General features: G+C 25.2%; 1 protein-coding gene across 2 annotated transcripts; it reads right to left on the minus strand.

The window, feature by feature from the left end:
• Nucleotides 1–413: 413 nt before the first annotated feature.
• On the minus strand, nucleotides 414–12,747 carry LOC145830110 (ras-related protein Rab-39B-like). 2 transcript variants are annotated; one of them, XM_082938000.1, is made up of 5 exons: nucleotides 12,544–12,747; nucleotides 10,573–10,682; nucleotides 9,865–10,045; nucleotides 7,264–7,385; nucleotides 414–2,332 (listed from the first exon to the last, which is right to left on the minus strand). In XM_082938000.1, exons 1-5 carry the CDS (start codon nucleotides 12,673–12,675, stop codon nucleotides 2,197–2,199), a joined length of 681 nt encoding a protein of 226 aa, XP_082794126.1. In that variant the 5' UTR covers nucleotides 12,676–12,747; the 3' UTR covers nucleotides 414–2,196. The 2 variants fall into 2 exon arrangements, with proteins under 2 accessions (XP_082794126.1, XP_082794127.1); XM_082938001.1 differs by lacking the exon at nucleotides 12,544–12,747 and adding an exon at nucleotides 12,320–12,448.
• Nucleotides 12,748–18,826: the final 6,079 nt, after the last annotated feature.

Consider the following 18,826-nt stretch of genomic DNA (forward strand, 5'->3'; position numbering starts at 1 on the left):
TTTTAACTAAAAACCTTAGCCGAATTTCATAAAATCTTCATGTTACAGACTGATTTTGGTAAAACAGCAACCTCTCACCAATCTACGCACTCGTTTAGTTATGCATTTTAGAATTCTCAAACAATTAAATAATTGAACATTTTATAATATGGTAAATTTGGTGCAAAATCAGAAAAATTATCTAAAAACTACAAGATATGAATTATATACAAGGTATGCACTTTTTTAAGAAGATTTCAGCTTTTATTTATAGCTTAATGGTTCGAATATTAATTAAAATTGTTTTTAATCAACGCATTTAATAATAAAAATGGTATTTTGTTAATAAACTTCGATTTTATAATTTAAAATGAATTGTGCTCTTAGTTGAACATTACAGTAGATTTATTAATAAATTAACACATTTTGCAGGTTGAATTGATATTTAAAATTTATTTACAAAATTACGATAAAAACTACTAAGACAAAAAGTTTGAAAACTACTATTTACGTTCTGGGCCAGGGGTCAGCAAACTGCAGGCCAAACAAATTGTAGCCAGTGACTATCTTAGCAAAATATGCAAAAAAAAATATTGTTCATTTCAAATGTGATCTTAATTTTAGTGAGTAAAAGTTATGACCAATTTAACGAAAATTCACTACAATTTTGCATCTAATAATTTTTTCTATCTTGTTTCAAGGTCTTTTTTAATTAGCCCTATAAGAATATAAAATAAAAACTATGTCCTGCAAAAGACTTTTCTATACATGGCCCGTAACTTGCAATATGTTACCAACCCCTGTTCTAAATAAGAGTAAATTCATGCAAGCAAAACAAAACTACAACATACAGATTATATTATAAAACACCAGCAACTTATTACATGTATTTTACTCGTATAGTATTTAGTACGTCAAAATATGATGTTTAAAATTTACTTTTTCTACTTTTATATAAACAAAAAAGTTTAACTATAGAGTTAAATACAAATTTGACAGAGTAATCTATCTAAGAAGGAGATTGAAAATATTTTATTCGATTAAGATTTAAATTTGAAAATCCGCTTTGCGGTGATACAGTGTAGTTGTATTTCTTAAAATAAAAAAAAAGTTTATTTAAAATGATAAATTAACTTTATGAAAGTTTAAAAGATTTTTCACAGCTATAAACATACAATTTAAAATAAAATATGATAATAAAAACAGTCATATATTTGAAATGGAAGGAACTTGGTAAATAACTTTAACATAAGCAGCTTTAAGAAAAACTTATTATGAATGTAAAACTTTGAAAATGCAACTTAACTGTCTTTTAACTTTCAGTAATTTAACAGGCAAATTTATTAAGCACCAAATAAAAAAAAAGTTAATGCTTTGTTTCAAAACTAACTTAGTACTTTTAATATAAACAAAGACAAAAACGTTTATCTTAAATTACCTTAATAAAATTTATTTTTTGATCATAGAAGGTTAGGTACTAGTTAAGGATTTTATTCTAAAAGCATTTAATTTAATCTAAGTAAAACTTAAAACGTGTTCAATATTAAAATTATATTTTGTTGGAGAATTACCGATAATCGACTTAACCAATGATTTTAGAAAATGAGTGGTGATACAATTACTAAAAAATGCTAATGTGGTTGTGAATAGTTTGCCTTTAAATATCTTAACTAACGAAAATCCTTGGAACATACAACTCTATGCAAGGTTTTATTTACTAAGAATAGCTTTAATGATTAACACCATAAAACTGTGTTAATTGTTCAACAAAGAGAAACATGATACATTTTTTTATATTTGATCTTTATAAAATAAACAATACAAATAACTAGTAACATAAATTATCAATTTTACTCTAGGTGCAGTTAATCATAAATTATAACGTATTGCAAAATAATTTGAAAATGTTGCTTTAAATATTACAATACAACGTATAACAAGCTTAGTACTATAAACTTTACAAATTTTTAATAAATAGTTTTCAGTTTCCTCAAAATAAATTTAAAATTAGCGTTGTTTTTGATAAGCCTGTTAGCATTGTTACTTTCAAGTTTTCAACACATACCATTTAAAAAACACATACTAGAATTCTAAACTAATTTTATAAACACATTTTCCTACGATATTAAGTCTTTTCCCAAACTAACCTTTAGATCTTTTTAAAACTTAAAAACACTCAGTTACTTCTACCCACCCTGTTTACAACAATAATACTACTTATGTGCAACAGTTATTCTTTTTTTCTTTTAAATGGTTTTCTTCAACTTCAATAACATGTTGCGACTTAGGAACCAACCCACTTTTTATACCATCCCAATTTGGGGAGAATTTTAGGTCTCCAGATGTCACTAGCCTAAAGATTAATAATTTAAATCGTTTGCCTTCACTAAGACTACGTTTCAAACAATTTAATAATTTAACTCAAAGATAAATATTTATTAGTTAGTTTTAGTAGCTTATATTTCATTAGTAAATATTATGCAGCAGTATTATACTATTAAAAGAAAAAAATATTGGAACATAAGTGACCAGTAATTGTACAAAAAGATGTACAAGACACGCAATCTCAATTAAATTAGATATATTTCGATCAACTATCATCAGTAGAGTGCAAAGCTAACAAAAGATAAGATTTTACAGTAAAACTAAATATAGATTTTGACTATACTGTTTCTTTATTTTCGTAATACTTTATGAGTGTTGTTTTCATTGTACTGATATTTAGTTTTACTGTAGATTAGTTATAACGTAAGTAAATTTAAATGATTTTAATTGTAACTAATTGCTTCGGTCTTTTATTTATCTCTTGATTACTTTATGATTACTTGGTTACTATATCTTTTGTTAGCTTTGTACTCTACTGATGAGAACTGCTCGAAATATAACTAGTTTTATTAAAATTGTGTGTCTTGTATATCTTATTATATAAAAGAAAATAAAATATCTAAAAGCAGACTAGATTAATTTAATATAAATAATCAAAAACAAAAATGTACATTAAGTAGTACCATCGGATTGCATCTTAACCACCATCATTTCATTTATATGTAAATTTTATATGCACTTAAAATATTAGCAGCCTAAACAACAAGTTTTCATTTTAAATTGTATCTTAGAACGTTTATCAAAAATGTTATAAGTTAGGAGCTTAAAGCAACTCGAATTTTTTTAGTATATTATAAAAATAGAATCTTGAACAAAATTATTAAGGTCATAGGGGACGGAGATAAAACACTTTTTCCACAACTTAATCTTGTTTTAATTAAGCTACAAGTTGCGTTTGCCAGATTTTTGAAATTCAAGGTGATTTTTGAGATTTAACCTGTTAAATTCAACAAGTGCAATTTACATAAATTTTGACCTTGTTCTAAGTTTTAATGTGAGATTGCAGTTAACGGTTGTTAAACCTGTAAACTAGTAGCTAACTTAGGGTGCGTTTAAAAGTCTTCTTTATAGTCTTTAAGCGTTTTTTATGCGATTTTTAAAGGAATTATTTTAATTTTGTGGTGTAATTTTTAGTTACTAGTTAAGTTTTCAGGATCTAAGTGAATATAATTTAAGTTTTATCATTGCATTTCACACAATTTTAAGTAATATTGTCTTATAGTCATTTTTGAACTTTCTTAAAATTTATAAGCTTTGTTGGATCAATTGCCAATAAGATAAATTTGTTAACAAGGCCCACAGTAAACTACAACCTTGAGACAAAAATTTACATCGGATTATGCTCGAGTCAGTTTAGACTCAAATATGCTAATAAGAAAAAAGGCGGTACATATGAAAATAAAACTTAGCTCTCTAAGTACGTTTGAATCTTGAAGTTCAAGACATTGACAATAAAATATATCAGGAAGTTGTAAAAATAGGTTAGTCTATAACCAAAAGTGTTTTTAAGCTTGCCTTAAATGTGATAATTGCGGAACAGAATACAGATATTGTAAATTGTTGAATTCACACCAAAAGTTTTGCAAGATACCGCAAGAATTATCAAACGAGCTTCAGGAAGATTTAAAGGGGTAGCTTGAAAAACCTGCGCTAAAACAACCTTTTTATACATTTTTTAGTGTTTAACTTTATCCGTAACCTTACCCAAAAAAATAACAAATAAATCAAAAAATAACTTATAATAATTATTGATTATAATATTTTTTTTTCTAACGCTGACTCAGCAAATAACAATTTGCAAATTAGCAATAAATTTTTATTCCAAGCTACCCAATTTGAGGGAAGAAGAAAGGAACTGGTCAATAACATTGTGGATGGAAAAACCTTTTGAACATAAATGAGCACAAAGAGCTAATACATTAAATTCGAGGACCAGATCCGCTGAGAAAGAAGTCTTGGACATGTCTCCTGTAACACGACCTAATATTAAAAAATAAACATGAGCATTGATGCATTTAAAGGAGTAGAACGGAAAACCGGAAAGTATCAGAACAGTTAAAACAAACATTATTTCCAAACAAAGACTGCATTTCTGTAGTAAACACAAAAGATAACATTTTTCATACAATATTTGCAGCGAGTCATTTGCAGAAAAGAAATTGATGAAAGGCCACAGAGAAGGCACATGGAGAAAGACCATCTTAGATGTTGTAGTGTGTAAACAGGCCGATCAATCCAAGTTTGAACGTATCTGAATCGCTAACGTTGCCATGAATAGAATAACTTTAAAATGATTCATGTAAAGAAATTGCTAGTTTAATTTACTGATGGTTACAATAAAACTTTTTACCAAATAAAAAAGGATGAAAAGCAGAAGTCATCTAGCAGCAGAGGCTATAGATAATTGCATTTTCCATACAACAGAGATTTAAAATACTCAAAACCTTCCTGCGGAATTCACTGCTCGTCCTTATCCAGGGAACACAAGCTCAAGCCTATGACGTTATCGCAGGAGCAGCAGATTTTATGATCAACCTAGTATACATGAAAGTAATTATTACCACATAAGTTCAATTACCAAAAAAAAAAGAAGTAGGTACATTGATTCACAGGATTTCAATGGTAGCTATGAAAATCTATCTAGCTTTATATTTCATAATTCTCTGGACACTGCTAATGACCATTCTAAATATGCCACTACTTGTCAGCTAATTACAAGACAAGTAGAAGAAAAGCATATTTCTGTTTTGTTTGTTCTGAGAAAAACTATGTGCCACTTGCTTAAGAACTAAAAGCGCCAGAGAAGCTTGAATGTGAATTGAATAAAAAGCAAAACAGGCAATGAGCATTCAAGATAGCAAAAGGTTTGCCAAATGTTTTTGACAAATTTTCTACAGGTTTTTAAAAGTACACATTTTTGGGTCTATTTTTAGTTTAAAGTTAAGTTTAAGGTAAGAAACTTTTAAATAGTATATTAACATTGAAAAGATCAAAAGCTACTTTAAATATGCTTTTTAATAAAAAAAATGTTGATGATGACAAAAATTTATATATATATATGATAAATTTTTTGAGTTAAAATCGAAACCCTACCCCTTAGCATGTTAAAAATTCCAGATTTTTCTAGGTTTTTTAGCCTTAATTGTTAAATTCCAGGTTTCAAGGTTTTTTGGCAACCTTGAAGCAAGGATGGAATTTCTATGTAAATAATCTTTTTTATGTGTACAGTTTTGTAGCTTTTCATATAACATTTTTACTTTAAATAATCTAACTCAGATAATATAATTCATACTTAATTCTAAGTCTAATTCTGTGTTATAAGAATTGGTACTTCTTCAATGCTCTTTAAATATTGTTTTTTTTTTGTGCTTCAAATGACCGAGGGAGATGAAAAGTTATGTAGCTCATTGTACCCTGTTATATTTTCTATCAACTTTATTACAATTCTTGTATTATTTTAAACTAAATAAACTTAACAAGTGGATTAACAAGTTTTTCTTCAGTTTTAGTGTACTAAATTTATAACTGGCACCTTCAGAAACTGGAGAGCCTCTGTTATCATCTATGGATATAAACAAGATATAGTTAGAAATACATCTTTTTTAAAATTATAATATTATTTGTTACATGAAAATTCAAATTCTGACATTTCAAACTTATAAAAAACGTTTAAGGGGCAACATCTCAAAAAGTTATATGTGCTTCAAAAAAAAAGCGCATGTGGGTCTAAATAACAAAAATATGAGGGTAAAAAACAAATCTAAATATTTGGAAACACAGAAAACTATAAACTACTAAAAATTACTTTAATTGTTTATTTTATTAGCAGTATCTAAAAAATACTTTAATTAAAATAAAAAGGCTCATGTAGGACTAATTAATAAGATTATAATGGTAAAAATAAATGAACAATAACTCAGAACGATCAAAATTTTTATTGTTTGAACTTAAATTATCAGAATTTGAATAGTCGTGCTCTCGCTATTATTACGTAATAGATTACTTTATATAATTTTGCTGAAGAAAGCGTGCATTGCACTGAAACAGCTGTAAAAGGAAAATATTTGTTTTGTATACAAGGAGTAAGTTAAGGCCATAGGGGGGGGGGGGGTACACTTTGTTTTTTACAACTTGATCTTATTTTGTAGAATTTAATCTGAGCTATCAGACACTTTTAACCGCTTAAAAAACTCAAAGTAACTTTTGAGATATAAGCAATCAAAGAAAGGGCGTTCAATAGGTTCCTTATGGAAGGCGAAAACTAAAAATGCGAAAAAAGACTATTTCACTAAAAATCTATCTCCTCCTTCATTTTTTGAGTAATCTTTCTCAAATTTTTACAGAATGTGTATAATTAAACTTTAAAGAGATCTATTGTAGGAATTTTTTTAATTTTGAGTAAAAAAAAATTATTGTCAAAAAACTACCCTTTTTTTAGATTTTTGTGGATAAAATTTTTATTTTTCGAAATTTCAAAAATTCCAACATTCAGATTCTTCAAAATATTAAAAGGAACATTTCCTGAAAATTTGAAGTCTCTAGGTCAAAAAATGAAGGAGCAGATAGGTTTTTAGTGAATTTTTAAATTTCCAAGAAAATTGACCCCGAAAAATTTGCGGTCCATACGTTTGTATCGGAAACTTTTTACAAAAAATAAAATATCTCAAAAGTTAAATTATATTTTTGAATTCTATAAAAACAGGCTTGTAGTTTGTATTTAAAGCTTTCATATAAAAGCTAAAGTTATTTTAATTGTAAAAAAAAAGTCGGACCCCCCCCCCCTATGGCCTTAAACATATAACCGTTTTTAAATGTAACAACAGAGCAAATAAAATGATTTTAGAAAAGTATGAAAGTTGGAAAACAACAATATCATTTAGACTATTTGTATTGACTCACTTGTACAAAAGTTGAGTTAATGAAAAAAACGCCTGTTCAACGTTTATGTTTTCCTTTGCACTTGCCTCCACGTAAGGCATTTCATGACATTTAGCAAATGCTAAAGCTTCTTCGTATGAAACCTAACATATTTTAGATATTAATTAAGAACCTCAGTGAATTAAGTTTTTATTATTAAACATAAAATTTTAAACACTATTTGATTTGTTTAATACAGTGTTGTTATAAAAAAAATAAAAAGTTAATTTACAAAAATAGTGTTTTAACTTTAACTTTACAATTTATTCGTGGTAATGGTTAATTATAAAAATTGAAGACAAATATTACTATGTATGATATAGTTCAACAAAGTATTTAAAAAGAAATATTTTAGACAAAAGCTTTTTATTATAAATGCTTTTAACTGAACTTTAAATTAATAAGTTTAAATATAATTACGTTCTGATTAACTACAGCTTGATATAAAATTTTATGTCCATTAATATTAGAATAATAAAGTAACTTTTTCTTTAATATAAGGTTTTAAACAAGTTAATTTAAAATTACATTAATTAAACTTAATTCTTACGCATAAAAATTGAAATATTTAAAGAGTATAAGCAGAACAGGTAAAAATTACAATCATGTTTGTACGCAAAATTTTAAAAATTTAGATTCAGATTTATTTGCTTAACGTCCCCATTGATAGAAATTTAAAAAACAAACGCCCGATTTATTAGATATCACCAATTTACTAGAAATATTTTTAATTAATTTTTTTGTTGACCTACTAATTAACATCCCAAAAGGAGCGATATTACCTACTTTAGCAAAACCTGATTTAGACTGATATTTTCCTTAACCTTTTTCGGTCTGTGCCCAAATGGGCTTACTTATTCAACTTTAATTTTTTCAATAGATATAGCTCCTAGAAAATATCATTAAAACTTTTAGTTTTAGTTATGTAACTGCTACAGACAGTTTATTTTCAGAGTGCTATTTCACTTGTTCTAAATTTTATAAATAACTTAAACTACATCAACACTGATACACTTCATTTATGATACTCCTTTCTCAATAATAAATTTACTCACTTCTTTGCAAATGATCTTTAAAATAATAATAAAAAGTATATTATTAGTAAGAAAAAAAAAACATCTACTTAAAACAAAAAACATCTCAAATTAACTTTAGAAATTAGAAAACTTTCAAGCTTTTATACTTGACATATTGCCTACAAAAACCGAATGTCTACAATGGGGTTAAAAGGCGGTAAAGCAGCAATTGATTAAAAAACAATTTCAGTGGACAAAAAATAAAACCAAGTTTTATACATAGTTGGTTAGAACTGTATTTCTTGGTTTAAAGTATTCAAGAAATTATTAACCTTAAATGCAATAAGTATTTGCTATTTTGAGCTCATAAGTTACTAGATATTTTTTTTTGTCAAAAAATAACTTAAGAAAAGATTTTTTTTAATATTGTTAGAACACTTTTAAATAGGTTTTAAAAGGTTAATTAGTTTTTTAGCAACTAAAATAAATAAAAATCAATTTTCTGTTTATTTATATAACTGCTCATAAAAATTTGACTTTTCAGTTTTCAGCCTAAAATTGTGTTACATGTAGCAACTATGACATTAACACATTGTGCGGAATTTAAGACGATTTGAAGAAAGTTTTACTGTGGCTTTTCTTAATTAAAAAAAAATCAAAGTTAACAAAAAATAATAATAAAATAAAGAGAATCAAAAAAGCCTCTTGAAACTCTAAAGATTTCTAAATTAGAATAAACTTTAGAAAAAAGAATCAACAATGCAAATCATATCATAGTATATCAGACTAATTGTGTTTATACACAAGCAGCGCTTTAAAAAAATTGACAGTAGCAGTTAAGTTACACAGAGTAAAACAATGACAAAAAAAAAGGTAAACAAAAATTCCAAAATAAAACAAATCGTAATAAAATATGTCGCCGTTTTAATAAATATTCTATATTTTTTAACTTTTTGTATAACTTCTTAAGGAAGTTGCCAACAGGATTAAAAGTTAGAGTTAAAAACAGGGTTGCCACTCTTTTAGGCAAAATAGCTAACCCTAGTGAGCAAAAACTAGCCTGAGTCTGCCAGAACTTATGAGAAAGTTTTAATACAAAAAATATGAGCCAAAACTTAAAAAAGATAACATGAAGCTTCAATAACTAAAACACTTTATTAATAACAAAAGGACTTAGTTTGACACAACTTTTAAGAAAAAAAAGTTAAATACTATAAAACTAGTCTGAAACTTAAAGAAAAATTAAAACTGGCCGGAATTTATTAAAAATACTAAAAAAATAGCCACAAAAATTTCAAACACTAAGCAAAAAAAAAACAATCTAAGGACTATAACTTAATTTTACTTAGTCAAAAATAGTGATTTTCCAGAAAACTGCAAAAATCTATGAAAGTGAGAACCTTGTTTAAACCATGTATAATTTACAGATGACCTACTTTTTGCTTATTATTCTTCACACTTTCATATACTTGATTGTACATTTAAGTATATTTTAGTAAATAATCATAAAAGTTCCATAGTTATAAAAAAGCGAACCACAACAAAAATAACTAATAAGCAATTATACCTTTCTGTTATGAACTAAATCACATTTTTGACCAACAAGAGCAAATGACATTTTATTAGGAGTTACATGTGTTTTGGCTTCTTTTATCCAGTTTTTGACATGTTCAAAACTAGAACGATTAGTTACATCATAAACTATTATAGCTCCTGCTGAGTTTCTATAGTAAGATCTAGTGATAGACCTAAAAAATTATATAAATTTAGGTTAATGTTTTCAGTAGCTATCTATAAACGTTAACTTTTAAAAATTAATGATTTTAGTAAAATACTGGGTATAAAATAATACCTTAAAGGTTGCCACTCTTTGAGTCAAAAACTGTCCTGAATCATCCAGAGTTTTTTAAGTCATTAAAATAAGTTTTTTTTTTATAAATTAATTAAAATCAAGTTCTTTAACAAAACTGGTTATTTAGATGCAAAACATTTCAAATAAATCTATCTAATCTCATAATCTGTAAAAAATGTTCTGACATTTAAAAAAAGTCTTATAACTATCCTGAGTTTTTTATAAAAAAACAAAACTATCCTGAGTTTAAAAATAAATCAAAGTATCCTGAATTATTCTGAGTGTGTGGCAACCCTGTACTTTGCTAAGGTTAGAAATTTAAGGACCTTTAGGCAGGTTCAACCTCAGTTTTGAGGTACAATAATTTAAAATAGACTTTTCATTTTCCAGTGTAAAATTTGTTTTTTATATTTTATACAAAACCTGAATCGTTCTTGGCCTGCTGTATCCCACAACTGCAATTTGACTCTATTTCCAGGTGAAACTTCAACTAATCTAGAATAAAAATCAACGCCTACAGTTGGATCTGAAATCTGTTTAAATAAAGTGTGTTCAATTTAATCAAGCTTCTGTTAAGTGACTCAGTTAAGTTTAAACTTAATACTAAAATTTATCCATTTGTTAGATGGGGTTTAATGTTGGATTTTTATACAACTTTAACTTAGTATACTTATGAAAGACTAGTTTTAGTAATACAGTACAACAAACTTTTAAAGACTTTAATAATACAATTTTAAATTATAACTAATTATTGAAATGTAACAAGAAAAATTTTGAAACAAGTTAACATACTAAAATTAACAATGCAGTCATCACTTTTACAAAAATCAACTTATTGAGTTTATAATGATTAAGTTAGGTTTTAACTTCATGTATTAATCTAGTAGTTTCTTTATATTATTTATTTAGAAAAATACTCAAGATATATCAGACAAATAAAAATCAACAAGCATAGTGCAGTAAGTGTTAAACACAACACAAGTCTTTTGTACTAATTATTAAAAACTTTTAGTTTGTAAAAAACATTTATAAATATACATCTTTTTTTTGTGAGAAAAGCTGCTTCATTAACATGCATACATTATTTACACAAATCACAATATAGTACTGTACATACTGTGCTTGCTACTATACCATATTAGGACAACAATTTAGTTAAGATACTGGTTCTATATAATATTTGTTACAATAAAAAACTGAACTTTATATACAAAATTATATTTGTTTACTATCATCTCTGTTAAGGCTAGATTAATTCATAACACAAGGTTGCCAACTCTTGAGTCAAAAAAAAACTGTCCTTAGTGACCTCAAACTGACCCTGGTTTTTTCAACTCTTAAAAAGAAATTAAAAAGTTTTTTAATCAATAAAAACAAAGTTGTTCAACAAAATTGGTTATAATATAGCAAAATATTGAAACTAAATTAAATAGATCTTATCCAAAATCTATAAAAAAAATTTGCTTGATATTTTCAGAAATTTTAAAACTATTCTGAGTTTTGTTATAAAAAAAACTAATTTATACTATCCCAAATTATAATGTGTCATCCTATACTGAGTGTGTGGCAACCTTGATAACAATGATAAAAGATGTACTAATGTCTAAATTGTTTCTTTTTTCTAGTGAAAAATTTTCAGTTAAAAACAAAAGCATTAATAATTTCTAAAATGCTATGGACTTAAAATAGTTTTCTCTAAGTATAAACAATATTTAACCTATCAGTTTATGGCAATGAAAAATATATTTTAAAAAGTTTTTACAAAAAAATTTCAAGTAATTTGTTTTTATAGAGGCTAGAAGTTAACAGATATTTTAATATTTTGTTTAAAAAAAATTTGTTGCATTTCTATAATAAATTTAAAAATGAATATTGAATAAATGTATAGAGTTCATAAACAAATCTAATTTTTATATCAGATTCATTTAAGACAATTCTTTTTTTATGAGTTTTAATATAATAAATAAATAACTAAATAAATATTATTATAAAATTTTATTACTTCTACTTCTAAATTGAACAAAAACCTTGCTGAAGTAAGCGGGTAGTGGCTGAAAAAGATGTTTTGGACAAAGATTTTTTGGAAAAAGTGTGTTTTGTACAATAAATTCATATATATATATACATATATACATATTCAATGTATATATATAAACATTGCTGTACTTACAATTTTGCTTTTCATTGAATAAAACTTGGCTGAAGACGCTCCAAGCAAAATTTTATTTTGTGTATTTTAGTTCTATATATATAAACATATACATTTTTTTTAATGTAATTTCACTTTACTTGTTTTTGTAAGCTATCTTAGCATTTTAATCGATTTCAGCGTAACAAGCCTTATACATTCTGTATCTAATTTGTGTTTTTTGAATAAGGAATAAAACTTCAAACCTCAATAAAACAACCATCAGTAAATCTTCTTAGTAGAGCAGATTTTCCAACAGTTGAGTCACCTAGCAAAACAACTCTAAACTGGTAGACCCATATAGTTTCAAACCGAGGCAGCATATCTGCGCCTGCCATTATTTAACAAGATTGTATCATTATCAGGAAAGATAAATGATGGTAGTGATCAACTGCTTCTGTTTTGTTATTATTAACAGAATCTCATTTTTACTAAACTAATTGTTTATCAGTTAAATCAATAATTCAATAGCGAAAATGGTCGTAAATGAAATATTAGTATGCGCAAAATCATGGCTCCAGTAACACCAGTCACTAATTTCAAGAAACTTACAAAGAGTTTATACAGATATTTACATAAAATAGTTTATTTTTTAGCATCTTAAATTTACATTTTTCAGAATTTTTTTTTATTTAAAAAATTTAGGTTGTTTATTTTTTCCTTTAAATTTTAAGTGGTAGTAGCAGAATAAATACAAACATTTTTGACAGTTATAGATAAAAAAAACAATATATTTATTGTAAGTTCATTAACAAAATAAACACTTTAAGATTCTTACACTTATTCTATCAATGATCTGGATTAGAATACAAAATTATGATACTTTGTCCAATTAATAAAGTTTAACAAATAAAAACATATTCTTAGTATGACTATTTTATGTTTAATTCATTTATTTCTTGAAAAATTCATGCAAAGGGAAACAAAAACTATAAAAGCTACGGTGAGGAGTAAGTTAATATATTTTTTTGTCAAAATAAATCTTTAATTTGATAGTTTGTTGTTTATTTGTTTTTAAATAAGGTTTTTTTATTTGTAGTTAGCTACATTGTAGCTACTCAAAGCTAGTTAACATTATTGATAAAAAAACTATCTTTTATAAAGTCCATTTGTCTTTTTGAAAATAATGGCTAAAATAAGTTACACGCATAGTATTTTTCTTAGCATTAAGTAGCCATAATAAATGTGCAAGATGGTAGTTTTTAATTTAATTACGCTTTTTTTACTTTTTTAAAATTTGCGCTTATTCTGACAATTTAGTTTTACTTTTTTAGTTTTAAATTAATTTGCAGGCAATCGAATGGCTGTTGACTATTTAGTTAATTGCAAACTTTTTTTCAACTAATATATTAGCTTATTTTAAATGATATGCCAGATCATAGATCTAGAACCGCTCGGAACCAGCCATCTTTTGTTTGAAACCGGATCCTTCCGGATCCTAACTTTAAAAAAAAGATCCGGATCTGGCCAAATCCTAAACTTAAAAAGAGATTCGATTCCGGATCCGGCCGGGTCCTAGCTGAAATTTGGCCGGGTCCAGATCCAGTTAGTTTAGAAAGACTTTGTTTTTTCCGACAACTTCTTATAGTTTTATAACTTAGGTTATTGTAGTTTGAATATTTAATATCTATATAATTAGTTAAGCGAAACAGGCTAATTAAACTTTAGTTGATAAATCATTTATTTCAAAAATTCAGGTACATACAGTAGCTTGTCAAAAAGTAATTAAGTTCTTATCTTAATTATGACTATTGTCTAATCAACTTTCGACGCAAATTTGAAAAAGTTTTGGAGTAGAAATTATTTTTTAGTTCCATTATAATAAATTTAGGGAGATAAAATTTGTTTCTTCTTTTAAATAAGTGATAAGAAACTTTTCAAAATTATCATAATTAAATTTTTTATAACTATATTTTTTAATAAAAACTTGAATTTTTATAGTTTGAAAAGTTAGAAAATCATTTTATAGCATTTGATAAAACTTAAGATGACTCAGTACAGTTTAATTGGCAAAAAGAGTGGCAACCCTGTAGAAATATAAAACTAATCAGATTATTTTTAATATAATTAATTATTAACAGTTATATAGTTTATTTCTCTTTAATTAGAAATGTAAACTGCATGGAATTTTTTCAACGTAAGTGAGGAAGACCCTTGTTATGCAATTTGCAGTCTTTGCAATAAACTCATTAAAAGAAGTAATGCTAATTCGTGCAGCACTTCTTATTTACTAAAGCATTTGAATTCAAAACATCACAGAGAAATTTCAGAGGCTAGTAAACCATCATCATCATCCAATAAAACAGTCAGCTATAGTTTGTCCCCAACTCCAAAATAAATGAAGCTAACAGCAATGAACCAAGATAGTATTGAGAGTTATCGCCCTGTTAAACAATGTAAAATAAACGGTCAAAATTCATTAAGAAAATTGAACATGATTGCTACGACAACTAACCATTTTCAATTATTAGCGGTTAAGGTTCCATAGACCTGTTGGCTGTTTTAAAGTCTGATTACTTGACTCCAAGTGCTAAGTACTTCACTGATGCAATCACGCTGATTACTTCCTCAGACTTATGAAAGTTTAGACGGGAATTATTCGGGTGCGAATTGATTCTAGTAGGAATTGATTGTGCACTAATATACTGAAGTAAATAAAATTTATAGCTAGATTTGTTCTTTTTAAAAAGTAAGCTAAAGTTTAAAAAAGAGTGCTAGTCTGATAACAAAAGCTGATTATCAGCTTGTTTGAGATATCAAAATTATAAACATGCTTAGTCATTACAGCTATATATGTTAATTTTTTTAAATTTTTAGTTTTTAACTTTAGATTAATAAAAAAAGATTAGGGTAAGGCTTGATACCAAAGACAACTAAAAAAGTTATGGGCCAAAATAATTTTATAACTAATAAATACAGCTTTGGTACATGCAAATAGATTGCATCTGTTTTTAACTGCTTTAAAGTTATTATATTTTAAAAGTGCTTAACTGTTTTTTTGTCATTTATAAGTAGGTGAGTTGTAAAAAAAAGTATGATTTTTTTTCTAAATAATTTCTAAATTTAAAGTAAACCATTTTAAATCTGAAAAAGATATGTAACAGTCATGGAAAATAGTATTCTAACAACAAAATAAACAAAATTTTACTTAAAAACAAAACTAATTAAATTTTAATTTTAAGGTTGAATTAATGGTAAAGTTTATATTCTAGTTAATTTCGTAATCAATATAATAATAAAAAAAATAATAGGAACCTACATTTAGGCTTCTTTTTTTCTTCTAGTGTGTTTTCAAAATAAATATTGCTTAAATAAAAATGTAGTTAATAGTAGTAAAAGAGCTTTAAGTTGAGATACATTTTAATGTAGCTAATTTTAAATGTTACGTATAGAAATTCTAAAGAATTATATGCTTATAATAACTATGAAAATTTGAAATTTAGCTTGAATGCTTTTTATAAAAACTTTTAGTTTCAAGAAAATAGTAGCTACATAAAAACTTTTTAAGAGCATGCATAAAACCTATGTATTACGAATATACGTATACGTTTACTTAAGAGATTACGAACAACTTAAGACTTAAGTTGTGATTTAAACTTAATTTAAACGTATGTGTGTTAACTTTTGTGATTCATACATAATGAGTAGTATCCTTATTTTGATAAAAATGTTCTAGTGAAAATTAAAAAATAACTTAAAAAATATTTTTAAGAAAACAAATACTATATTAAAAACTAGTATAAAAAGCTTAATCTGAACAAAGCTTTTGTAATATCTTTTAGTATTAAAATATGATATCTATCAAAAAGTAGTTTAAGTGTATAAAAAAGCATTTAAAACAAGCAATGAATAAAATAAAATTCTTTATACAAATTATAATTTGTTTATAAGTTGTCTTATTTAAAATGCTTTTGATATATGTTATAACAAAATCAACGTAAACATATTTACGTTTTTGTTAACCTCTGAGATGATTTTAAGTTTTTATTTAATACTTTTAAAAAGAGGTTGTAAATTGTATTAGATCTTTTGCATACAGTTAATAATAAAAAAATTATTGTGTAAATGAGCTTAGAACAATATTTTATTGACACCACTGTTATGTAACTTTTTACTTAATATAAAAGTTGGTAAATATTTGAACTTTTAAGCAAACTAACTTTATGTTTAAGCTCTTTTCAAATTAAATTACTTTTTATAAAACTTGAGTAAACTAAAAATATATTTCGTAAAATAAATCATTTTTATACAAATTTTGAACTTTTTGAGGTAGTTTTGCAAGTTATTTTATAAAAAAAACAATAGGCTACAACTAAATGACTTTGTTTATTTTACGTATTTTTTGCAAGTACAGTAAAAACAAGCGTGCTGCAAAAGCACATGTGATTGTTTTTCACCCGGTTTCTGTTTTTGCCGGAAGCTATAAATGCTCAAGTTTCTTATTTTTGGCAAAGGTTTAAATCACTACATTTATGTTTATATATAAACATTAAATAGGACTGCAGAGTGATTATAAAATCAGTTACTTAAAGTTTAATTGCTAGTTTTATTTTTTTTTCCTTAACACTTTTAATAAGATAGTTTGTTGAAGTTATGTTTTTAGGTCATGCTATCAAGTCGATAATTTAAAGATTATTTTTTTAAGTAAATTAATTTAAGAAAAGTGTTTTTTTATATAAACTATTTATAAACAGCTTTAAAAAGTATCTAAAAAGTTAAGTAGTTAATTTAAAAGAAGCTATAGCTGATAAAAGATAAATTTCTAAATTACTAATCTTATAACTTTTAGAACTACGTCAAGTTCAAACAACTTTAAGTTTAATTTAATATATTTTTTATGATAGTTATACCAATTAAAGTACATAATAAAAATTAATTACATAAGATAAGTTTTATTTTGAAATTTTTGTATGTTATTGTAGATAAATATTTATATCAATTTAAACAAAAAGTTAAACATATAGTCTTAAGAATATTTTTACTACTTAAATAGTGCTAAATTAAATTCGATTAATGAAAAACTACCATTTTTTTTAAACAATTGTAGTTCTAATATAAAACCACATGTTAGTAGTTTAACTTTGCTCACTATACAGCATGTAAGATAAATTTCAAATAAGGAGAAACATTTCAAGTTTGTTCAAAAACCAAGTTCATGAAAGTGTTCTGTTTAAAGAACATCATACACAAATATGTACTTTTTTGTAGCTAAACCTTAACTATTTAAAAAAATGGTATTTTTTGAAAAAATATGCTTTTTAAAAACGTTATCTTCATAAATTTAAACATTTTTCCTTACTATAAAATCAAATAACAAAGTAAACTAAAACTAAATGACTACTAAAAGTAAATTGTACTTTTGATAAACATTATACAAAAATTAAGCAAACTAGTAGTTGTTTAGATAAATATATATTTAAATTGTTATTTGTAAGCATAACTAAAATTATGCATAACTTTATTTAGTGGAATTAGTTTTAACTTTTAATAAACTACTACAATTATTATAAAGCAGACAGTAATATATCTTTTTTGGAAAGTATATTGTCGTTTTTTTCCTTTTTTTGGAATACTAAAGTAAATCGTTTTTGAAAAAAATATTAGTAATTTTAATGACAAAAATAAATAAACAGTACATATTCAAATTAAGGTAAACTAAGATTACCAATTTTAAGTTTTATTTTTGGCACATTACAACTATTTTTTTCACAAAAGTATAGCTGATAGAAACTTTTTATCCAATAGAACATGTTTTTCATTCAATATAACTTAAAAGAGAACTATAAATATTAGGAATAAACATAATCAGACTGTCTTTAATATATTAACGTAAAATAAAACTATTAAAAATTTCAAATTCTGTAGTTAATCATCAAAAAGTATATTATCCTTTAAGTTAATTACTTTTGTAAAATACTAAAACAGTTAAGTTTATTTTTGCTGAAACAGTCCTATGATTAAATAAAGGAAACATGTTGACTATAAAATTACAAACTTTAGATCACATAAACCTGTTAGTATTTGTTTAATTATAGTAGTTTATAATTTAACTATTTCAAAATTTGATAATGTAAGTTTAATTCGAATTAGTATTAATTTTATTAAAAAATGTAATTTTAAAGAGATTACTTAGGCTTTTCACTTTAGATAAAAATAATATATTTAATATCAAAAACATGATTATTTTTAACTAAAAAGCAGTGGAAATAGCTAGATTCATTTTTGTATAATTCGTTCTTTTTATTATGCTGAAAATATTAATAAGCATTTTTGAACTAAATAACAATAAGTGAGGTATAAAACTATACAACTTATTTCTTACATTCACAGAGACTCATGCAATAGTTTTAATGTGTATTTATAAATCAAATAAAATAAAACAAGATGATTCTTTTAAAAAACGAACTGAAAAAACTTGCTTTTCAAAGAAAAAACGCAAGCTGTTTTTCTGTTGTGACTAATAGTAGAAAACAATCAAGTACCTACAAT

The sequence above is a fragment of the Thalia democratica genome, chromosome 2 (genome assembly GCF_965202585.1).
Source record: "Thalia democratica chromosome 2, ktThaDemo2.hap1.1, whole genome shotgun sequence".
Taxonomy (NCBI): domain Eukaryota; kingdom Metazoa; phylum Chordata; class Thaliacea; order Salpida; family Salpidae; genus Thalia; species Thalia democratica.

Coding starts and splice junctions, on each gene's coding strand:
- LOC145830110 (XM_082938000.1), bottom strand. CDS start 12,675: ATGGCAGGCGCAGATATGCTGCCTCGGTTTGAAACTATATGGGTCTAC. Junction 7,386..9,864: donor ATTTAGTTCATAACAGAAAG/GTATAATTGCTT, acceptor AAAATATGTTAG/GTTTCATACGAAGAAGCTTT. Junction 2,333..7,263: donor TTAACTCAACTTTTGTACAA/GTGAGTCAATAC, acceptor ATTAATCTTTAG/GCTAGTGACATCTGGAGACC.